Source organism: Gossypium arboreum, chromosome 2 (genome assembly GCF_025698485.1).
Source record: "Gossypium arboreum isolate Shixiya-1 chromosome 2, ASM2569848v2, whole genome shotgun sequence".
Taxonomy (NCBI): Eukaryota; Viridiplantae; Streptophyta; class Magnoliopsida; order Malvales; family Malvaceae; genus Gossypium; species Gossypium arboreum.
In genome coordinates this window covers 7,499,242-7,525,075 of record NC_069071.1, presented here as the reverse complement: position 1 = coordinate 7,525,075, position 25,834 = coordinate 7,499,242, and the positions used below count along the sequence as shown (strand labels likewise).

Below are 25,834 nucleotides of genomic sequence, written 5' to 3'. Positions count from 1 at the left end.
GGGACACGCTAATGCGAGTGAAATCCCACAATTCTGATTCATACCCCTTGGTCAAACTATCACCTTTCTCTTTTTGCGTCCTCTCGGACCATATTCGGATGGCTGCATTATCTTCCACTCTATCAAGAAACTCCTTTTCCATGCTAAGCTTTTCTATCTAGTAACCGAACGTGAATCAATACCTTTTTATGATGAAATGCCATACAATAACATCAAAACACAACAAGTCAGTATTATATACAAAAAATAGAACTCAAAACAAATAGGAAATGATCAAACACCTATTTGGGTAACCACTAGGGTTTGGTGTGGTTCTACCTAGGGTAGGCTCCTATGGCTCATTACATGTGGTTCGGTTATAAAGTAAGGGTACATGAACCGGCAGATTCCTCGATTCTCACCCATTATAGGCTCATATGAATCGAGTTCAGTTAAGGGGAATACATTTCCCTATGGCTATACGGAGATGAAAATCTCACGAAGACATAGGTAGAAATGTATCCCGAAAGTGATCCACTATCTTATACGGAGGTGAAGACCTTACGAAGGAATATCTTCTCACTCCCACTTAAGAGGGGTAAAATCGAACAATTATGCAATATGATGCGCAAAAGTATACTACGAGACTCGAACCAAAAGCCAATCATACAAAATGACGAAAACCAAAAAATGAAATCCAACGAAGGGATTTTCAATTTTCGACGAAAGACAAAAATGAATCAATTTGCGGCTTGACTCTCTTTTGGTCCCCAGTGGAGTCGTCAAGCTGTCGAAACCATTTTTTTTAAAAGAAGGTCGATTTTGGTTTTGAAATTGAAAACAAAAATAGGATTTGCCACCGATAATTTTTATGAGGTGTGATCGGGTCACCTCGTAACGGATTAATTTATTAAAACAACAATTTTGGTCTACGAAATTCAGAAAAACGGGTTCGGGATTCAGTTACGTACAAGGTAGGATTAGCACCCTCATAACGCCCAAAATTGGTACTTAATTTATTAATTAATGTCTAAACGTCGAAATTTGAAAACCCGAAAAGAATTAAAAATGCGATCCTCTCTGTTTTAACGTTGTTTTTAATTAAAAATGCTCGAGTAAATTAAAATGGATAAAACGCCTCATTATCTCAAAGTAACAAAATGTCATATCCCGTAAATTAGGACACGACATCTCATATTATCAAGAGTAAGTTTGCCTTTAATTATTTTTATTTGAGTCTTGCGTATTTTAAGAAGGAGATTCGGTCATCTAGGTTCAACGAGAAACTTGAAACCCCGTAAGTTAGGGCACGACTTCTCGAGTCTCCAAATACCGAACGTTGCCTCATTATTATTTTAAAAAAAAGAATTAGCTTTTACGAATTTGAGTAAGAGTTAATATAATACTTAAATTTATACATACTTAAACTCATTTGGATATGACTTAAAACATGAGCTAATATTTAATAATGATGCAACATGAGCTTATAATGAATAAAGTATAAAAAATTGATGATAATAAAATATACGTATTAGTATCATAATAAAATGACAATAGTGATTGCAATAAATACAATGATAATAAAACAGTAATAATAATGGATACGCAAATAAATAAATGAATTAAGAAAATAAAAGTTAAAAGAAAGAAAAATTTAATAAATAACATGTATGAGGACAAAAAATAAGTATATATATACAAATATAAATAAACGAATGAACAAGATGCAATATACAAATAAAAGAACAGGCAATCTAGTAAAATGAAATGAATAAATAAACAAACTAGTAAATAGATGAAAGATAATAAAATAATTAAATTGAAAAGGGCTTAATTGCAACTTGAATAGAGTTTAAAAAAATAAAATGAAACAAGGGAGGGGGGCCATATTGCGATACGCAAGTGAAATGGGGGGACCAAGAGGAGAAATATCCCCGTCCCCGAAACGCTGCACTTTGTACCGGACTAAAGTGAAATAAAAGCAAAAATCACGAGGTAAAATTAAAAAATAACAAAAAGGAAAATAGGCCCATGTTAAAACAGCCTCAAAAGCGGAAGGACCCATAAAATAAATAAGCCATTAGGCAAAAGACGTGAGGACCCTAGGTCGGGTCGAGTCAAAACGCAGATTGAAGGCCATGAAACGACGTCGTTTGGTCGTTTAACATCTGGCCCAAAATGGTGCCGTTTTGTGATTCCTATTTAGGCTATTTTTTTTTTAAAACCCTTATTTTAACCTTAGTTTCAAAAAAAAGAAAAGCTTTTACTCTTTTCTCTCTGGTCCGACTATTGCTCTGGCCTAGCGTCGAGCCTGGCTCCGGCGAGCCTCGACCATGGCTCAGCCGTGGCCTTTCGTATCCCTTTCCTTTTAGAGATCTAGGTTAGATTTTTTTTTTAAAAAAAAATATCAAAGAAAAACAAAAAAAGGGTGAATCGCAAAGCGAAAAAAACGATCTCAATTCTCGACTCTCTTCCAACCCTCGTCGGAACCCGAGTGGGTCTTGTGAAGTTTGGGTTATTGGAAGTGCTCAACCACGACGGAGAACGAACCATCTATGAGGTTTTTATATATATATATATATATATATATATATATATATTATTCATACTTTTATTCCAAGTAATACAAAAAAAATAAAAATGGCACCTTTGAAGTATTAGCTTTTGATTGCTTTCTTTTTTTCTATTCAAGAGTTTGTGTTCGTGTAAAAAACAATACGATGGATTCTTTGGCTTTATAGCCGATTTACAGAAGATTTTACGCTACTATTATTTTCTTTTTATTTCTGCTACAGTTCTTCTGTCCTGTTTTTGCTTTCTCGGTCTTCCTTTGTAGGTTCTTGAGGGGTCAACGACGAAGAAATTTTCCTCTTCGGTGCAAGGTCGCAGATGGACCTTGGGACGAGGGGCAGGTGATACGCTCGAGGATGAGCAGCGCACATGGGAGCCTCTAGGGTTTCGTTTCTAAGTTGGCTTTAGGTTTTGGGCCATTTTTGGGTGAGGGTTTTTTAGTTTGGGTCTATTGGGTTGTAAATTTGGCTGAGTTTAATTGAGTTTGAGGTTTGGATTGATGTAATGACTTTGGGGTCTTAAGTTGTAAGAAGGACAGTTAACAATTGTTTTGTTTGGGACTATTTAGCCTGGGTCAAAATTGGGCCTTACAAACATCCAATTTTTTTTAATAGAAAGAAAAAAAATCTATTAATAAACTAACCTTAAAGCAAATAATTGGTAGTAGTAAAGTAAAGGAGTTTAGGTAGGAAATAAAATAGCATCAATGGCAGCAATAATTTGAAGAAAATGGCAACCACAACTAGGAGCAGATAGCAGTCCGCCAAAGGCAATTAAAGGTGCAAATTGGAGCAGAAATCGAAGCAAATTTGTAACCGCAAGTGCAGCAAATATTACCTAGCACAAATTCCATAAACACCTACAAATTTCAATAATTGCAAGTAATATGTATACACACGATAGTAGAAGATAAGCAAACCAAAAAGCTACTTAAACTAGTGAAGTGTTTTTAAATTATAAAAATTTTAAAAGGAAAAAGGGGTAAAAGTATTATAAAATTCTTATATTATAACTTGGATTGTATTTTATTCTCTTTTTATTGAAAAAAATGGTTAGATGAGGAGCAAAATAACCCCTCCATTAAATGTATGTTTTGGTGTTTATATATAAGGTATAATAATAAATTTAGCTTTTAATCTTTCCACGTATATTTAATTTAATCCCTACTCTTTTATTAGAAGTAAAATAATTTTTTAAAAATTAATAAGACTAAAGGGTCAAAGTTGAAAGGCCTTAGTAACAAATTAAAAAAATCAATTAAATCCTTTTAAATTTTAAAAATTATTTAAAAATCATAAAATTGTAAACAAAAGTTATAAAAATTTTAAAATTATAATTTTTTATTAAAAATAACAATACCAACTGATTTTTTTAAAAATGTGTAAAAGTTGAGGACTGATTTGTTATTATACCTTATATATAAACATCAAAATATACATTTAACAATACAATTTAAACAAAGAGACTGTTTTACTTACTCATTTAACATACGGAAACTAATTTAATATTTTTAATAGAGAAATTAAAGCAATCTAAAATATAATACAAAAATTATGTGATACCAAACCCCAAATGCTCGTGCACTGAGCTACCATAATTTGATAAAACGAAAGAAAAGAGAAGTATGCAATTTTTGTAAAGCATATATAAATAAATTATAAACCAACCCAAAGAAAAGTTTGTGTTTTAAGATTAAAGAAACAAGTAGTGTTTTAAGATAATGATGTTGCTACTCGTGTGCATGTTATTTTTATTTATGTTTCATTTTTTGTAAGCTTTCAATCCACGACCATATTTATATAACTGATTTTTAATTGCGTTTGAGTGGGAAAGTAGGAAAGAATTTGGATTTTTCACAGAATAAATCAAATACAACTTTAATAATTACTTAGGAAATAGCATGATTGGTTCTCCTTTTGTATCCTTTCCTACTTCTTTCCCCTCTCCCCAAGTTTCTTTGTTTCTTTTCCCCTTCAAAAATAAAATAAAATTCCAATCTAACCACCCAAAACAAAAAAGAAAAACATTAACTATAATTCATACATTTACAATGTATATGTCTTTACATGCTTAGCCAACCAAATAATCTGATGATATATCATATGGTACTACGGTTGAGGAAAAAAATGATTCTTCATCAACAAATAAAAAATTAAACCATCATAAAGTATGTTGATATTTATGTTTAATAAGGAGGAGATTGAAAGAAAAAAGTGGTGGTAGTTGGTTGGAGGTCAGTTCACCTCTGACAGGTGGAGAGCTGAAAGATGAGGTTAACAAGGGAGGAGGGAAAAACTTAGGAAGGTTTGAGAAAGGGGGAGCCATGCAAGTTTAAATTCTAAGGTGTAGTCCTTAGAGGAGAAGAAGATTCTTTACTCTTCGTGTGTTGGGGTATATATAGGGGAGGCCCCTTTGTTTGATATTGTCATGTCACCGACAATAGAGATGGTGGCCTGCTCGTGTGGTTGGCTAGATGACATGTTCGTTATATATATCTATTGTTGTCAAGCATAGTCTTATGTAGTCTTGCTTTGACATTTCTTTTGCTGACGTAGTACGAAGTTGTTATTCTTTAATAGTCCCCATGAACAGTATGTAGCAGATGGCTAATCATGAATGACCAATCAAGTTCGTGACCAATTGGACAACCACTACTGATAGAATAAAACGAAGAGCCATCCAATAGTGCCTTTTAAGCTACCTTTTGTGCTGCCACACGTTCAAGCCTAGGGGTATAACAAAGTGAAGGTTATATATATCCCTCCTCATTTTGCTACTTTTCTAAAATGGCAAAATTATGAAGATGACTCTAATCATCTTTGCATCAACACGTGACTAAAATTTTCTGAAAGTAAGTAATTTATTAACGTGTGTCAACTTGAAGAGACTAAATAAAAAGAGTGTTAGATGGATAAGTATCATCAAGGGCTCTTCTCAAATACATTTTTTGCAAATTGTGTGACAAGGTGAGAGCATGAAAATGGATTTCTCTGGTGAGGCATTGATGATGTATTGATCTAATAAGAAAGGGTGAGGTAACAATATAACAAGTATAATTATTATTAAAAAAAGAAGACAAAATTAATTTCACAGTTTGACGAAGAAATGTGAATTTTATTGCATGCCAGCATTGGAGATCCCCACCAAATCAATTTTATTTTCATGGAATTGCATCAATTATTTGATTTTTGTTGGGTGGTTTTGAATAAATAAAATAAATAACATTAATTATTAGTATATATCTATGTTTGTCAAGAGATTGGTGGGGAAACAATACAAAGACAGCTGCATGATTTGTAGTCTATTATTAATGATTAATCATACTATTATTTTATTTAATTTTTAATGTCTCTAATTTAAACCTAGCCTGGTTATTATAGAATGCACATATATAAATATTTTTATTCATTTTTAACTAATATTAATTCTATTTGGAATAGTTCTTAATTTCTTTTCTTGTAGCATTAGGACAAAATGAATTTATCCGAAATTTTGTAATTAGGACAAAAACTAATAATAAAGGCCAAAATCATTTGGTTGTTGGGAGACATTACATTGCAATGCTTTATTTTTATTTTATTTTATTTTATATGACAAAAATCTAAGGGGACGTTGAACGTGCATTTCACCCTTGCCACCATAATCTAACAGCAAAGCTGTGTTAGCTGTTTCCCTGTTATCCAGTATTCGCTTGTTTTTATTGTTTTGCCCTTGAAGACATTTCACTATTACCTCACCAAATACCCTTTTTTTTTTTAATTAATAAGAAATTAGGGTTGTCTATAAATCAAAATGGAGTCGAAAGATTTAAATTTAATTTTTTATTTAAGTTTAAGATAGAGATACCATTGTTCTCATTTAAATTTCTTAAAAATTTAAAGGGATTTTTTCATTTTCTTTGATTTGTATTATTTAAAGATTTATCTTGTAATTGTGTCTTCCATAATTATCAACTTATGCTTACGAAAGAGAGAAAACTTTTGTGATTTTCAAAATTATTACATATTATAACAATTAAAAATTAAAAATTATTGTGTGTCAAAATTTTGGAAATGCTGTTGCAAGTGGGATTATCCATGATTATGATAAATTTTAGATTGCGGGGTTAACAAAGAATATTGGGCATTGTTCGTCGATCATGGCGGAGCTATGGAGTATTTTGGATATATTCCAAATTGCATGGAGTCTTGATATGAAGAATGTGAACCTTGAGACATATAATAGAGAAGTTATTCGATAAATTCAAGCAATTGGAGAGAAACAGAATTACTCAGTAGTGATACACACTATTAAGGACCTACTTTAGCAAGATCATGTGTTCAAAAAGGACAACAAAGTGGCAGATGATTTGACAAAAATGACGCTTTCAACACCATTAAGTAAAAATATATTCAAACAACCACCGGATAAAATCCTTCAAGTACTACATGAAAATCTTCCTAGTGTAGTCTAATCTTCTATAAATTTACATTGATTCAATCTCTCTTTAATAAAAAAAAATAAAATATTGCATCTCATGTCAAAATAATAATAAACAAGCTAACTCGTTTTTTTAGACAAAGTAACTTTCTATATTTTTACTATACTTGAGCAAGCATCATTTGACCAACAATCAATCAAAATGCTGAATTAAAATATTCCACACATCACCATATTTATCTTTTAAAAAGGGAGCATCTAAAAAATTAATCATAGTGTTTGTATATATTTTTATTGGTATAGTAATAAATTTAGTCATTAATGTTAATTATTTTGTGTAAATATTGTGGGCTAAATTTGTTAAATTAGGATTAAATTGACAAAATTATAAATGTTATAGGATAAATTTGTTAAATCAAGACCAAATTGATAGAACATGTAAATTTTGAGGGCTAAATTTATTATTATACCAATACAAATATGTATAATTGATGAAAAATATTAGTATTGTAATTAATTGTTCTTCGTTGCTCACTTTTAAAATTGATAGAATTAAATTGTTATGATTTTTTTTTAAAAAGGACCAATATGGTTAATATCAAAATTGAAAGAGACCGAGATGTTTTACCAATATTATTCAATGGGACAAATCATGAGTCATTGATCATATTGTCTTTGCTTGTCCTATATCAGTTAAAACATCCAAATTCCGACCAATTATTATAACTACCATAAACATTATCCAAAATTAGTAAATACCAAACAGCCCAAGGGCAGTTTTGCAAAATGTCTTAAAATTTTCTTACCTCCAAAGCTAAGCACAAAGAGGTGTCCTTGTTAAGAACAAATCATGCTTTTGACAGTAATTAAAAAGACATATCAATGAACAGGAAAATAAATAAATAAAAAATCATGCAATGATCCTTCTAAAATAACTTTTGTTGCTGCTCCTTTCACTAAGGACCCACAACTTTTTTCTCTTTGACTATTGATGAATGTAAAAAATCAAACTGAAGGTATATAAAAGCAAGAACCAATAATTTGTGTATGTATGTGTTTCTTATATATAAATATTAGATACAGCAAAGTTTATATAAGTATGAGTTTTATGCATTATAAAAATAGTAATAATAAATGATGTTATAATCTAATCCCCCTTTAAATGATTATATTTCAGGGAAGTTCCCTTGCAGCTTCTTTCTTCTTTGCTTATAAATATACATAAATTCTCATATTTCAAAAGGCAGAAGCCAGACATCCTTCATTAGTAATTGAACCAAAAAAAAAGACATGGGAGTTTCAGGCACTTTGGAGTATTTGTCTGATTTAATGAGCAGTAGTGGTCATAAACACAAGAAGAGAAAACAATTGCAGACAGTAGAGCTGAAGGTGAGGATGGACTGTGATGGTTGTGAACTCAAGGTCAAGAAGGCCCTCTCTTCATTGAATGGTATATACATATATTTCTTCCTTTTGATCTCCTTTCCTTTTGGGGGGTGGGGGTGGAGGACTGAAATGTAATGTTTTTTTTTTTTTCCCTTTTTTGCAGGAGTGAAATCGGTGAACATAAACAGGAAACAGCAGAAGGTGACTGTAACGGGATATGTTGAAGCCAACAAAGTGTTGAAGAAAGCTAAGTCAACAGGGAAAAAGGCTGAGATTTGGCCTTATGTTCCTTACAATCTGGTGGCTCAACCTTACGCTGTTACTGCTTATGACAAGAAGGCACCTCCTGGTTATGTTAGGAAAGTAGACAACAATGTAAGCAGCACTGCTACCGTCACTAGATATGAAGATCCTTACATCACCATGTTCAGTGATGAAAACCCAAATGCATGTTCTGTCATGTGAAGCTGCAATTTCATATTACTATTTCTTTTTGGTTTTCTCTGTTAGATTTCCTGGTAGATATTATGACAAGATTGTTGAGTTATTGCTAATCAAAGGGAGTTCATCTTTTTCTTTTTAATTTTCAAAATGGTCCTGGTTTGTTTGTAGTCTTGTAAGGAGCAGTTTTGGGTGGGTGGGGTGATGATGATAACAATTTGTCAATGTGGGTTAGGGAAGTGAGGTACAGCCATTGTATTTGCAGCCTTACTTTATTTTCTTGTTCTTATTACTGCCTGTAATTTAATGTTATGAATTTTATGCCCTGAAATTAGTTTTGGCTTGGCAAGCTCAGGTGTATAAAGAGCGAATTCTCCAAAAACCTTCTAAAGATATGAAAATTCTCAAAATTTAAACATAGTCTGAATATATCCGTTTGGGACGAGATAGGTAAACTTTTGTAAATGGGAGCAAGCTGGCTGCTGTTTTGGGATATTATGGTTAGATATTATTGAAAAAAATATATATTTTCTTGTTTGTTGGTTTCACTTTCGTCAGCAGATGAAACATGGCAAGTGGACCACCTAATTTAACTTGCATGTCCGTCCAGTTTCAATGCCTACACTTCCACTTAAGAAGCTATCCATTGGACACAGAAGACATAAATTGAATGTTGAGTGCAGCATGACAAGCATTCCTAAGGACTCTATAGGGATTGAAATAACATACTCCACTTTATAATTGTTATTTCGTGGGTAAAAATAACATGGAAATACTTATATTATGAGTCCCGTTTTATTTTTATTAAAAATAATTAAATCAAAGATAAATTTAATTTTTTATAAAAATTTTATTTATTTCTACTATTAAAATTAGTATATATATATCGAGGTACATGTGACATGTTATATATAACTGTCTGTTATTTTGTCAATCATGTTAATTTTAATAGTAAAATAGATGAAATATTTTAAAAAAATAATTTACTCTTTAACGGGCTAATTTACTTATTTTTAAGTAAAAAATAAAATACAATCTAAATTTTAATATAAAAACATCTACCACACTTTAAATTTATTTTGTGATTTTAACTCGCTTAATTATTAATATTGAATGTAATTAGCTTAACTTCAAAATCATTCAAATAAATATGGCTCGCAAGAAGCAAAGGGAAAGGAAAAGGGAATTTCCACCTGACGAAAACACAAAGGAAACTAAATTCCCAAGGAAGGCACGTGTTTGTGCCTTCTTTTCCCCTACACAACCAATAAGAGAATCAAACTTTTTTCTTTTTCCTTTTTCCTTTTCTTTATAATTTTTGGTTTCAGTTTTGCTCAGCCCGCTCTCGGATCCAAAGGAAGCGTAAAGGCTGGGTATTTTCTTCCTATGAGTAGAAAGGCTTAAGTGAATAGAATTATTGAAGTTATACTGTGTTTGCTTTTAATTTGATGATAATGAAAAGTTCATTTACAGCAGCTTATAAAAGATCAATTTCCCACCTAGCTGGCCATCATATCATTTCTTCTTCCAGCATTTACTCGTAGCATGTGCACCATGCCCTAGTACTAGTATTTACCTAACATGTTTCCTATTGATGCTGACTTGAGTCTCATCCCTTGAACTATAAAGATAAAAAAAATTAACTGTCTATCAATATACAAAGGTTGATGTTAGACTGCTTCAATAATTGGTCTCTTTTTTCAAATAATAGTGAAAATTCATCTTACTTTATCCAATAGTAAAACACATCTTAAGTAAATGATTGGGAACTAAATTAATATGAGGGATAACATAAATTTTAAATGATTAATCTTTAAGTACCATAAAAAAGACATGGAGGATTAGTTAATTACGTCTCAAAAAAATTCATTTGAAAAATATGGATAAATTACCTTTAAGATCATTAAACTATTAGTAAGTTTACGTTTTGATTATTCAACTTCAAAAAATTATAAAATGGTCAAGGAGCTATTCGAAAGTTTTTATTTAAGTTACTGAACTATTTGAAAGTTTTTATTTAAGTCATTGAGCTGTTATGTTTTTTTTTTCAAAAGTCTAGCTAGTGAGCTTTGTGCGACGATCCAACAATCGGTATGGTAGATCAATACCCATTGATAAGTGGAAGAACATACCTTAGATTCAAGTTGATTTGACTATCAGTGTTGGAGATCGTAGAAGAAAATTGTTTGGATTTTGGTTCACAGATTCGTGATGTTTAAAACTGTTGCATGAAAAAAAATTGAACTATAGAAAGAAGAAAAATGAGAGCTTTCGTTTGGTGTAAGTGGTGGTATGAACAAAGAAAGCCACATAGCAATGATTTTAACAACCCAGTGACTTAAATGAAAACTTTCAAATAGGCTAATGACCATTTTGTAACTTTTTGAAATTGAGTGATCAAAATATAAACTTATTAATAACTTAATGACTTTAGGTTTAATTTACCAAAAAAAGTACTACCAAATCCTAGAAAGAAAATACAAAATTTCTAACCAATGAGCTCAAATTGGGCCAAAAAAGTCTAGTCCTAAATAACAACAATAAATCCTAAGTTGAATGTCATTAGTCATTGCCTTCACAATTGTATCAACCAGCATAGGAGGGACTCCTTTTTAATGTCTTTTAGTGGGCAAGTTGCTTAAGTTGGTAGTTAGGGTTAATTAAACAGGTTGGGTTGATTCTAGGATGCGTTAGTTTTGTTCTATTGAATTGATTTAAAATTTTAGGGATAATGCTCATTCAGTTAAATTTGGATTCAAGTTATTTTGGGTTTAACCCAATTTCAATTTCAAATTATTTTGGATTCTGATAATTTATTTTTGAGGTTTAAGTATTCTGAGTTGGGTCATTATGGTTTTAGATTATTTTGGGTTCTGATCATTTTAAATTCAAATAATTTTGTATTATTTATGAAGATCATGTTAGATTCAATTTATTTTGAATTCAGATTAATTCAATGGTATTTGTGAGTATATAAAGGCATATACTCAATTCCCTACCATAATGTTCTTAACAAAAATAATCAATTTGTGAAATGTCTATGGAATAAAGGCAACAAACTAGGAACAAAAAACATAAACAAAATAACAAACTAATGCTAAAGATAAGCCTGCAACAAAGGGAGGAAGATCAATTCTTCATGCATCTTTTTACACCCTCACAAGTTGGGGATTACATCCGCAACACTCAACTTGTTGATTATGCAATCAAAGGATGTATGAGGAAATGATTTGGTAAGAATGTTAGCGACCTGGTCAGAGTGAAGGTGCTTGACTACAACCAACTTGTCCTGTACTTGATCATGAACGAAGTGGAGGTCGATGGCGATATGCTTCATTGCTATGGAAAATGATTGCCTTTCGATGTGCGTGCACCAATGTAGATAAACAATGCAATTAAATATATAAAGAAGTGCAGCGAATTGCGAGTATACAAGTCATATTAATAAACTTCTTAATGAATTTAGTTGACCCATCACAATTCTATTATACCCACTTAGTTCGTAAGTCATTGATAAATTTAATAACAAGAAATTAGAGAGTTTAGAGATGTTTAGTAATTTGAAGATTGCTTGTAATACCCTAATTTTTTTAAAGAATGTAACATTGTTTCAAGGATGAGTAGTTGGTTTAGTGGTCAAAAGAAAATAAGGAGACAGTTAGATTTAATTTATTTTGAATTTAGATTAATTCAATGATATTTGTGAGTATATAAAGGCATATACTCAATTACTTACCATAATGTTCTTAACAAAAATAATCAATTTGTGAAATGTCAACGGAATAAAGGCAACAAACTAGGAACAAAAAACATAAACAAAATAACAAACTAATGCTAAAGATAAAGCTGCAACTAAGGGAGGAAGATCAATTCTTCATGAATCTTTTTACACCCCTACAAGTTGGGGATTACATCAGCAACACTCAACTTGTTGATTATGCAATCAAAAGAAGTATGAGGAAATGATTTGGTGAGAATGTTGGCGACCTGGTCGGAATGAAGGTGCTTGACTACAACCAACTTGTCCTATACTTGATCATGAATGAAGTGGAGGTCGATGGCGATATGCTTCATTGCTATGGAAAATGGTTGCCCTTCGATATGCATGCACCAATGTAGATAAACAATCCAATTAAATATATAAAGAAGTGCAGTGAATTACTAGTATACAAGTCATATTAATAAACTTCTCAATGAATTTAGTTGACCCATCGCAATTCTATTATACCCACTTAATACGTAAGCCATTGATAAATTTAATAACAAGGAATTAGAGGGTTTAGATATGTTTAGTAATTTAAAGATTTCTTGTAATACCCTAAATTTTTTTAAAGAATGTAGCATTGTTTCAAGGATGAGTAGTTGGTTTAGTGGCCAAAAGAAAATAAGGAGACAGTGCAATTAGCTCAAGGACCTGAGTTTGATTCTTTTCCCTTGCAAATTAGCTTAAATTTTGCTAATTTTTCTCCCTATCCTACTTTTGTGCCGTCCAAGCCTTGTAACCCTAGGTATTTATATCACTTTTTTCTTAGCTTTTTCAGATCTTTCCTTCATTTGATCACTCTTCTTGTCGCCCTTATCTTTTTCCTCATCTAAAATTTTTCACTTTTCTCTGGGATTTCACTACAGTTGTGCCATCCCATTACTAAATATTTTATTTTTGTTTCTCCAGCCACTTTGCTGGTTGATTTAACCCCATAGAACAACCCTACGTGCCGGCCTAAACTCATCTTTAAGCCACCCTTATTAGCCCCATCTATAGTGTGTAAGTGAATTTTGATCCGATAAATTCTACTAATAGAATAATTAGTTATGGTACAAGTGGTTTGTACTGAAACTCAGTGGTTTTAAAAAAATTAGGATAGAGACCTTGTTTTTGTAAACCGAGCTCTTACGTATTTTTTGTAACACCCCAAACCCGGCCTAGACATTATGACTGAATCTGGAAATGTTACGTGAACTAAATATAAATCTGACTTCGCTTTTTGAAAAACATCGTGAACCTTCGCTATTTAAAAGCTCGTTTTAATTGAAAATATTTGTTATACTTAATATTTAAAAATCGTTAATTGATTGCATTTTCTAAATAAATCGAATAAGTTGCAGCGGAAGTTCTTAAGGCGTTATATTGTGGAAAACAGAATTTATTTTCTTAAAAATAGTTGATCGCAGAATCATAGACATTTTTCAAAAAATCGTTTTATCGAATGTCATGCCAAAACCCAAAATAAAATTCCAAATCCAAAAAATATTCCCAAAAGTCCAGAGAGTCCAAAACTTACAAAACTCTCAAATCAGAATTTTTAAATAAGTCAAATTTAAGCAAACATAGTTTATGAAATTGTGGACATAATCGAGCTCCCGTCGCACTGACCCACCTAAGTCTAAGGGTTACCTGAAATTATCTGTAATGCCTCAAAATTTTAGGAATTTAATTGTGAGAATATGGAGTAATTAAATTTCTATATCTGTGGTCATATGCTCTGTTTTTGTGTTTAAGGTCTGGAGTTGGAGTTGTATTGTTAAAATTTTTATCCTTTTAGAACAACCCCTATCCATGCGGTATATGGTTAAGTGTAATTCTGTATGAATCTATGTCAAGAATGAGCCTGCTGGTTCACTGGTTAAGCATCTGTCTGTATTCTGTTTGGTCTCGAATTCGAATCCCACTGTATGCATTAGGAGAATTTTTGCTTATTGTCGAAAGTACGTTTTAAGACAAAAACATCATTAAAATTTTGTTAACGTTCTGTGCTCTTTTTTCTTCTTTTCCTTTTCTTTCTTTTTATTTTTCCTTTCTTTCCTCTTTTTACTTCTTTGATTTCTCCTTTTCGATTGTGTTCAACAAGTGAATATCAGAAATTAGTGAGACCTTTAAGTTATTGGAAGACTTCTGTGTAAATTCTGTCGGAATCCTTCAACTTCTACAAAGTTTTGTTAGATTTCTGTTGCATTATTAAATTGGGAATTCTGTGATTATTTTACTTAAACTCTGTGATAACTAGTCGTTTTGTTCCCTTAGGCGTGAGTACGGAGGGAAGTGATCCTAAAAACTGAAACACTGACATAGGCTAAATACGCTTCACACCCTTTCTAAACCAATTTCTCAGCCACAAGTGCGAAGATTACATTAGACAGGTAATCTCAACGCTCACTAATCACAACCACTTCATTATCATCCTCAGTCCTTAGAATAACCCTCTTAGTCGCACAGTCCAAACTAACTAAAATTAAGTCAAACTCCCTAAACACCATCAGATTTGCTAGAAACACAATCCCTTGTACTTCTAATGGAACATTCCTATAAAGTCTATTTACCCGAATAGGCTGTCCCAATAGACTTAGTACGGTAATCTCACCAGAAGTATACTCAACAAAAATCCCCAAGTTTTTGGAAATGGAACTAGCTACAAAGGAGTGTGTAAAACCTATGTATATCAAAGCAGTATATGGGTCATCAAAAATTAAAAACATACCCGTGATTACATCAGGAGCGTCTCTGTCCTCTCAGCGTTGAGTAGCATAAACCAGTGCAAGTTGCCTCGTCTCAGTCTGACTAGCACCTCTACCCAGTGCTCTCTGTCTTCGGCCCATACCATTACCACCCTTAGCTGGTCCACAGCCTCTAAATAGCTGCTACACTACTCTTTGAGGCTGAACAGAACCCAATTTTGTAGCTTGCATCTGATCAGCACGATGTAGACACTCTATAATCTAGTGCTCCAAAGACCCACACTGCAGAAAAGCCCCTAATCTCTTCCAATACTCGCCCGGATTGCACCTACCCACAGTCACTACATGGCTAAATACCAATAGGAGCAATAGGAACTCCCACTCTAATAGGCCCATCAGGTCTGGCCTATTTCTAAGGCCTCTGAATAGAATTAGAAGGCTTCGAATCCCTTTTATTCTTGCCTCTCTCTCAGCCTCTGTTTTGGCACTCAACGCGCTTAACCTCTTAGGTGATATTCGCCTTATCCACAAGAACAATGAACTCACACTCCCTCTGCGAAGCAATCAAAACCCTCAGACTATTCTTCAAACTGTTCTTAAAATGAACACATTTCTCATACTCGGATGCCACCATGCCTTAAGCGTAGAGGCTGAATATTAGAAACTCGAGCTCATACTCAACCACACACTTATCACCTTGCATGAGATTTATGAACTCACGCTTACAAACATCAACATAAGATGTTGTTCATAATCCTCAACATAGCTTGGAACAATGGGTTCCAACCAATACTTAGCTACAGTAGGGGCGGCTCCAGTGACGCCCCTAAACAACTCAGCTTCATTGAATCGAAGTTGTTCAGTTACCGACCCACAGCCCTCAGGTCTAGAATGGGGTCCAGCAACCCTCTTCAAAACCTTCAACATAGCTTGGAACAGTGTATCGTCCCCAGCCGATCGGCTTTGAGACCCAGTCTCAGTAACAGGTGAAACCTTTGTCTCACTCATGTCTAAATTCGGCATACTGCCTAGAGAAGAAAACTTAGTTTGAACCCTCCTACGGCACTCGCCGCGCCCACGAATACCACGATTGTGAATTCCACGAGCGCTCATCGTATTTTCAGTTTTATCTACATTATAAAATTTTATGCATCAGTTTCAGTGTTTATTAACAGATATTTTATGCTTAAATTATCAGAAGTTCAAAAGTATTTCAAAAGTTTTAGTCTCTAACTAACTTAGTACAGTTTCAAAAAGTACTAACTATAGTGTTTTCTAAATTCAGAGATACTTACAGGATAGGCGCCGGAGACTCGGTGTACCATATACCTACTCAAAAGGATCCAAATTATTTGAAAACAAGTTCTTTTTCAAAACACAATTTTGAAATCCAAAATTCATAACCTGAGTTTTGTAGCTTGACTCTGATACCACTAAATGTAACACCCTAAATACGACCTAGATCTTGTCGCTGAATCCGAGAGTGTTATGAAGAAGGGTTTTGAAATCGATGATTCTTCGATAAAACGTCCAAGTTTAATAAAAACGTATTCATTCATATACTTATTACTGGTCGTTACATGTTATCCCTTAAGGTTAACCAAATCATTTCGCAGTAGAAGTTTGAAAACCATTTAAATCAAAATCACGCTCATGTTTTAAAAAAAAAACAACATTTTTTGCATAAAATCGATATTTTATCAAATTGTCACAATCTAAAAATCATAACGCATTCTAACCAAAAATTTAAACCAAACAATCCAGAAAGTCCAGAGAGTCCCAAAATTACAAAACTCTCACGAAAATCAAAATTTTAGCAAAAAACATTAAATTATAGTAATAAAAACAGTATCCCGTCAAAGTGGTCAACGTTGAGACTCCGTCGCACTGACCCGCCTATGTCTGTAGATTACTTGAACATAACAGACAAACAAATGTGAGTTTTCATAAACTCAGTATGTAACCTAACAAAAATCGTCATGCAATATACACAAAATTTCATGTACAGTCAGATATAGATTCAGACCTAAGTCTATTACATATACAGATATCAGAATCAGATAAGCAAAATAGATACATGGAATCCTACCCCCATCTTCTACACACAACCATCCTATCACACCATGTGGGGTTAAAAGCACCTACCCATCCCAACACACTATATAGTGTTAATGTGACACGTAATAGAATAATATGTAGCCAAACTGCCAGAATATAGACAAAAGGTCGTAGTACAGATCACTTCCTCCACATATGCAAATTCCACCACAAACATAGATACAGAATACATATACAGAATTAAAAGATTTAACATGCTTAACATACTCGTATACAGATAACATACATAAACAGTATGGTCAAACATACATATCAATTTCTACTCAGATCAGACTATCAGAATATCAGATCACATGAAAAAGGGTTTGATTAGCCCTTACCAACCCTATGGTAGGCCCACAGTCGATTGGAATGACCCATGTAACCCTAGGGAAAATTTTAGAATTCTGAGCCCACACGCCCGGATTGGCTTTGCCCGTGTGGACACGACTGTGTCATGCGTACGGCCACACCTTTGTCAGTCACATGGTCGTGCCTTGCACATGGCCAGCCACATGGCCGAGCACACGCCCATGTGGCGTCGACAGTACCCCTTTTCTGGCTTTCGTCGAACTTTAATTTTTCGTGTTTAGGGTACACACCTTGTTCGTTTTTCAAAGCAGCCTAATTGATGAAATTTTAGTACCTAAAATTAATAGAATTCAACAAATTAATCCCTACGAACTCGTCCAATTCGAAGGCATATGACTTAGTACCCTAACATGTCGAAACCTAATAAAACTATGCTTAATTGATATAAACACTTACCCTCGAGACAACGATCCACACAATCACTCTGCCAGATGAGCACCACTGACGCACAATTCACACCCAGATATCAGTAAACACAAACCAAGAAAAATTAAAAGGAAACCCTTCAACACCATCAAAAATCCCCAACCATTCATCTAATCCATAAAGAAACTTAAGCCAACTACACACTTACCAAACAACAACCACCAAACTCAACTATAGAGACAACCAAATAACACTTGAATTTCATTTGGATTGGAAAGCTAAGAGGATCAGAAAGCAAAAAAAAAAGAAAAAAGAAAAACGTATGAGAAACGAAAAAAATAAACGTGAACACAGTGGCTGATTTTTAGGGAAAAGGATAATGATAAAATTAAAATAATTAAATCACTATTTTCCCTCAACTCCCTACCACAACCGAATCCCACTAAATCTGACCACTAACCCCATCCAACTACTTCAGACTTTTAACTCCACCCAAACTCTCTCCAGCAACTGGAGCAAAAATTATCACCCATGCTCACACAAGGATTTGAACACAAGACCTCTAACAGGCTAACTTCTTACCACTTGAATCAACAAGCTTATTCTAATATGAGTTTACAAACAATATAATATAAGCCCGCCCAACAGGAATAAGGCTTTGATAAAAAATAACAAAATTTTTCAAAAGTAGGACTTGAACCCAATACCTCAAACACACCCTCAAATCACTTAACCACTGAAGCAGATACATATTTTGTGACACGATTTATAGAAACAAAAATAAATTATTCAGGGCGCTACAATTTTTTTTGGAAGGGGGGTTGAAACTATAGTTAGAAGATTTGTGAAATTCAGAAACTAAAAAAGTGTTTGTTTTTTGGGGGGTTGAAACTATGGTTAGAAGATTTGTGAAATTCAAAAACTAAAAAAGTGTTTTTATTTTTTAGGAGAGGGGATTGAAACTATGGTTAAAATAGTTATAAAACTATGGTTAGAAGATTTGTTTAATTAAGAAGATAAAAAGGTGTTTTTTGGGAGTTGAAATTATGGTTAAAAGAATTGTGAAGTTGAGAGATGAAAGAACTATATATATTTGGGTTGAAACTATTGTTAGAAGATTTTTGAAATTAAGAAGCTAAAATAGTGTTTTTCTTTAGAGGAGTGGGGTGAAACTGTGGTTAAAAGATTTGTAAAATTAAGAAATTAAAGAACCGTTTTTTTTTTGGTGAGAGTTGAAACTATGGTTAGAATATTTGTAAAATTGAGAATCCAGATAAGTGTTATTTTAGGGTTGAAACTATGGTTAAAAAAATTGTAAAATTGAGAAACTAAAAAATGTTTTTTTTTTGTGGGGGTGAAACTATTGTTAGAAGATTTATAAAATTAAGAAGCTAAATAAGTGTTTTTGGAGGTGAAACTATGATTAGAAGATTTATGAAATTTAGAAGCTTAAAAAGCGTCTTTTTTGGGGGAGGGTTAAAACTATGGTTAAAAGAGTTGTGAAATTGATAACAGAAACAACAGTGTTGATTTGGGGGGGGATTTATTGTTAAAAGAGTTATGAAATTGGGAAGCAAAAAATTGCTTTTTTTTTTTTGTTGGGGTTGAAACTATTGTTAGATATTTGTGAAATTAAGAAGCTAAAAAAGTGTTTTTTTTTTAATAAGGAAGGTTGAAAATATGGTTAAAAGAGTTATGAAATTGAGAAGCTAAAAAAGTTTTCTTTTTTTTTTTTGAAACTATTGTTAGAAGATTTATTGAAAGTAAGAAGCTAAAGAAGTGTGTTTTTTTAGGGGGGAAGGTTGAAGTTATGGCTAAAAGTGTTGTGAAATTGAGAAGCTAAAGAAATTTTTTTTTTGGTGAAATTATGGTTAGAAGATTTATGAAATTGAGAAGTTAAATAAGTATTTTTTTAAGGGTTGAAACTATGGTTAAAAGATTTGTGAAATTGAGAAGCTAAAGAACTCTTTTATTGGGGGGTTGAAACTATTATTAAAAGAGTTGTGAAATTGAGAAATTAAAGAATTGTTTTTTTTTTTTGGTGGGGGTTGAAACTATGGTAAAATTGAAAAGTTAAAGAAGTGTTTTTTTATTTTTGATGGGGGTTGAAACTATGATTAGAAGATTTCTGAAATTAAGAAGCTAGAAAAATAGTTTTTTTTTTGTGTGTGGGGGGGAGGGGGGAGACTATTGTTAAAAGTGTTGAGAATTGAGAAGTTAAAGAAATGTTTTTTTAGCGATGAAATTGTGGTTAAAATATTTATAAAATTTAAAAGTTAAAGAAGAGTTTTTTTTTTTTTGGTTAAAAAAGTGTTTTTTTTGGGAGAGTTGAAATTATACTTAAAAGAACTATAAAGTTGAGAAGCTAAAGAAAATAAAAATGTTCTCAACAAAAATGATCAATTAAGAAAATACTTACAAAATAAAAGCAACTAACCAAGAACAAAAAGTATAAACATAATTAATTAGCATATGCTTTTTACAAGGTTATGTTTTTCACAAGGTTTTAAGTTTTAATCTGTCTAGACGCATTTGAGGATGAAGATTCTTAAGGATCTTGTACTTAATCAAAGAGTATAATTCTATTTTGTACTCAGCAATGCATTTTAATAAATTCGATAATTACTTAAAAAATTACCTTTTAATTTGATAGAGTTTGAATTTCAATTAATTTTAAAAAGTGAAACCCCATCAAGCTCTAATCGAGTTTTACACCCAATAGTGCCCATACATACAAACAAATTAATCATGTAGAACATTGCAACTCAATTTTCTTAGCAAATCCAAAGCCATTTCAAGCTTTGACATATTATATTAGCAAATTAGAAACAAGCATCACACACACATGCATGTCAAGTTTCATGTTTTCCTCATTGTTACATATAGTACCTTTATCTTATTTCATAGGTTTCATCACCTATTTCTGGCATCCAAATTTTACTAGGGAAAGGAATTTCAAAGCAAACAACGAAAGGAAAAACAAGTGCAACTTGAGACCTTAGATATGCGATATATTGTTCAAAAGAGCATTTCAAAGTCTTCCAAGGTCATGTTGTCTGGCAATACAATGCCTTCCCATTCTATGGAGTTGCTTTCACTTTTAGCTGTGCCTTCTTCCATCTCAGTTTGTGAAAAAATGTTATTTTTTATATAAGGAATTTCACTCATGGTTTTGCATGGGGTTTAGATCAGAGGGCAATCTACGGGGCTGGCAGGAGCCCTGGCCCCCTTAAAATGAAAAATTATCATTTAGTCCTTTTAATTTTTTTAAAAATTTAAATTAATAAAGGTAAAATTACACTTTAGCCCCTTAAAATTATAAAAATTCAATTTAATCCTTTAAAAATTATAAAGATATAGACTATAAAAGATTAAAATTTCATCCGGCCCTTAAATTCGCCCTGGTTTAGATTGTAATGGTGCCAAGTAAACCAAGTTCTTACCTCGTCGAAAAGGCTATCAAAAAAGGACAAGTGTATGAGGGTTTCTGGATAGGGTTTCTCTTTCTGATTTGTTTCATTGTTGCTAATGGTGTTTGTGCTGCTGTCGCCGATGTTGCCATTGTTTACATTGTCCCCATTTTTAAGGATGGTGGCACTGATGTTCTTATTGGTGCTATTATTGTTAATGTTGCCATCGTTCACATTGTTTCCATTTCCAAGGGTGGGGGTGATTATGATAGGCTCAGAGGGATCCCTAAAAACACAACTGGAGATGAATACCATTGAATGAACTGCCTTTGATGCTAACAATGGATTCTTGTTTTGATGACATGCATACATACCTTTCAGAGTTGACAGGGGATGTAACATCCAAATTCTGCCCTGTGTTGGACATAGGATTGCATAACAAGTTCGTTTCATTTGGATTGACTTGAGCCTAAGACGTCAGTAGTACTGGCGACACACCATTCTGAGGGTTCTGCATTCAGAAAAAGTACATAGTATTTTCTAGGCAAGTAGATTGGAACCTTGAGGTGAATTCATAGTTAAAATAAGGAAATAAAAAACTTACAACATTTTGAATAGCAGGCATTTGATTTGCTTGACCTCTTGAAAGAACATTATTTGCAGGTTGTCCCTGGATCAAGAAAATTCAAAAGCTTGAAACTTAGCATAAATTAAATTTCAGGGGTTTATCAAGTAACATAGGCTTCACATAGAATCTGAAAAAAAAAATCTAGACTGTTTTCACATATATACCACTGATGTGCTGCCTAAAACTCCTTGCTGCTGGGGCTCGAACTGTAACACCCCTTACCTGTATTCATTGCCAGAATAGGGTAGGAGGCATTACCGGAGTTTACCGAATTAATTTTTCGTTAATACGAGTTAAATACTATTTATTTACTAAAACATGTCATGGTGTCCTTTAGATGGGCCTCCAAAGCCCAAAACATACTTCGAGACTAGACTAGAATTAAATCGAAACCATAGGGATTTTTCGCAAAATCCCAAAGTGTTTTTTTTTTGCTCAATATTACCCCTTTATAAATATCTAACCTTCCCGCAATTTTAAAACCGAGACCAATCCAACCAACCAATTCATTTCAATCAATTTAATACAAAATTATACTTCTATTATAATTATACTATTTAACTTACTCATCATTCTTTACTTTAATGTATATTCATTAAACAAGTCTTAATATTTATATAATCACCAAGCCTTATACATGCCACATAAATCAAAAAGGAAATTTACAAAAGCTACCGGAGATAATCTGGATAGTGTGATCCTCTGTGTTGATCCGATCCTCCGTATACTTCCACGTCAATCTACAAGAGACATTGAATACACTCAAATAAGCTTATAAAAGCTTAGTAAGTTCATAGGCATAAAACATAAATCAAAAATTTGAACCATTTCTCGATTTGTGCGTGTCATCCTTGCGCAGGGGCCATGCTAATCTTCTCTGTATCGTTCCAATTTTATCGAAAATTAAAGAGTTAAGGAACAAACAGGTACCGTTAGTAAAAGTGTTGTGGCATCGACATGGTGTGGAGGAGGCAACCTGGGAAACAGAGGAATCAATGAGATCACAATATCCGAACCTATTTTCAGGTGACAAATTTCGAGGACGAAATTTCTTAAGAGGGGGAGAATTGTAATAGCCTGAATTTTCAGTGGTGTCGGAATAGTAATTCGAGATCACTAAATCCGACAAATGAGTAGAAAATATTAATAATTTAGTGAATATAAGTTAAGTGTGAAGTTAGGAAAATTTTTGAAATAGCGAATAGTGTACTAGAAATAAATAAATAAAATTTAAATTAGAATCGAAACTAGATATCAAGAGTTTGAAAATTCTTAAACGAGCCATAAATATTTTTATAAATATTTATGGAGTGTTAATAAGTTAGTATTAAAGTTTCGTCAAGAAATTTTAAAGTTTCGATAGTTAATTGAATAAAAGGATTAAATTGTAACAAATGTAAAATTATGGGAAATGATTAAATAGCTTAAATGATAAAAGAAAGAGGGTTTAAAAGGCAAATAGACCCAGGTCTATTTGGGCTGGACGGCAAGGTGCATGAAATCAGCAGGAAAATTGATGAATTAAGGGCAAAATTGGAATATTGCAAAAATTTACTTAATAAACTAGGACTAAAGTGGGATTATCTAGAATTCTCATTATTTTTCTGCATTCTCATCAGCAAAAACACCATAGAAGGGTTTTCTTAAGCTGGTTTTTCATATTTTTACTGCAAGTAAGTTCAATTCTTGATTATTTCTTGAAATTTTTGTGTTTTTATGACTTTTACAACTAGGTCCACTTGTTGAATTTATTAATTTTGATTCTATGAAAGAAATTGAAAGTTGATATGAATATGTGCTGGAATTATATGATGATTTAGCATGGAATTAGAGTTTTAAATTGTTTATATGCTGATTTTATTGAAAGAATTGAATAGAAAGTGAATGTTTGGGATCTAAAGGTGAAAAGTTTGAAGTTAGGGTTTTATGTGGAAATTCTGAATTTAAATAATTGTGAAATAACTTATAATGTTAAGGTAAAGCATTAATTGGGAAGAATTAGCTTCATTGAGGGATTAATTGAGCAAGGACTGAATTGTATGAACTGTGAAATTTGGGGCAAAAATCGAAATCAGCATTTGCACTAAAACAGTTTTGGACAGTAGCAGTAGTCTAACTTTGAAAAATTACCATAAATTGTAGAAATCGAATTAGAAGATGAAAAAAATATTAAATTAAAGCTTATTGAGTCTAGTTTCTCATTGAAGAAACGGTGTAAGTAACGGAATTGTAGATCATGAGATATAATAGATTTTGTGAGACAATATCAGAATGATTTCGGGATCCCCTGTTCTGACTTTGAAAAATCATAAAAAATTGGAGAAAAATAATTAGGGGATTAAATTTATATTTTTAAAATCCTTAATGAGTCTATTTTCAATAGAAACAAACATGGACATCATCCGAGTTCTGTACGAAAAGATAATTAATTTTTAGTGAAGAAGGGTCGGAATTGTCAGACAGCAGAACAGGGGTGACTTTAAAGAATAAACTGTACTTATTGGCTAAACCAAAAATTCTAAAAATTTTATGATAAGAAGATATATGAGTCTAGTTTTAGATAAAATTAGCGGATCCTAATTTAGAGTTCTGTAGCTAAAGATAAAAATAATCTAGTGACTATGACACCGATGGACAACATTGGAAAATACAAAAGTAAACAATTAAATTATAGATAATATTACTTATAAGCGGGTTGAAGATGAAGTCAATACTGATAAATGAATGATTTTACAATGATCGATCGAGAACCCGAAGCAAGTCGAGGAAAAGAAAAAGTAGCTGATTAGTCCCTGAATTTTCACAAATTTTACAAATCAACCTAGGTAAGTTTATATGATTGAAGTTTAATGATTATATGTTAATTTTATGAATTATATAATGTATGATGAAATATATTTATTGATGAATAGAAAATAAAATAACAACTTGAAAATCGAATAAATAATCAAATTGAGTGGAATGTCGGATTTGAGTACTTCTGATCAGTGACAAGTGATAAGTGGTAGCCTCAGCTACACTTATTTGATCAGTGATAAGTGACAAATGATAAGTGGTAGCTTAGCTACTCTTATCTGATCAGTAACAAGTGATAAGTGATAAGTGGTAGCTTTAGCTACACTTATCTGATCAGTGATAAGTGATAAATGTGATCAGTGTAAGACCGTGGCAGGACTATAATTTTAAAAAGTGATAAGTGATCATATGCAAGCCCATAGTTATACTATGGCAAAGTGAAAGTGAAGTACTCAATTTTCCTTTACCATTCCCTAATTTGGTTAAAGAATGATATATGACAAATGGGCCCAAAAGAATTAATGGAAATGGATAAGTGGTAGTGAGTTTATATAGGGAACTCACCAATGACTGTGATTGACAGGTGAACTTAATAATTATGTATATAGTATAAGTGTATAAATATTTGGTAAGATTTATGTTTTATGCCTATGAACTTACTAAGCTTTTATAAACTTATTTGAGTGTATTCAATGTCTCTTGTAGATTGACGTGGAAGTATACGGAGGATCGGATCAACACAGAGGATCACACTATCCAGATTATCTCCGGTAGCTTTTGTAAATTTCCTTTTTGATTTATATGGCATGTATAAGGCTTGGTGATTATATAAATATTAAGACTTGTTTAATGAATATACATTAAAGTAAAGAATGATGAGTAAGTTAAATAGTATAATTATAATAGAAGTATAATT

At 32.4% G+C, this 25,834-nt stretch overlaps 1 protein-coding gene and 1 non-coding gene across 2 annotated transcripts; one reads left to right on the top strand and one right to left on the bottom strand.

Moving 5' to 3' along the window:
* The first annotated feature begins 8,016 nt into the window (after positions 1–8,016).
* On the top strand, positions 8,017–9,127 carry LOC108466575 (heavy metal-associated isoprenylated plant protein 23). Its single transcript, XM_017766957.2, has 2 exons — positions 8,017–8,419; positions 8,519–9,127. Exons 1-2 carry the CDS (start codon positions 8,260–8,262, stop codon positions 8,818–8,820), a joined length of 462 nt encoding a protein of 153 aa, XP_017622446.1. The 5' UTR covers positions 8,017–8,259; the 3' UTR covers positions 8,821–9,127.
* A 13,808-nt stretch (positions 9,128–22,935) lies between these two features.
* Positions 22,936–23,038, bottom strand: LOC128289679 (U6 spliceosomal RNA). The gene has a single exon (XR_008279324.1). It is a non-coding gene; the product is annotated as a U6 spliceosomal RNA (small nuclear RNA).
* Positions 23,039–25,834: the final 2,796 nt, after the last annotated feature.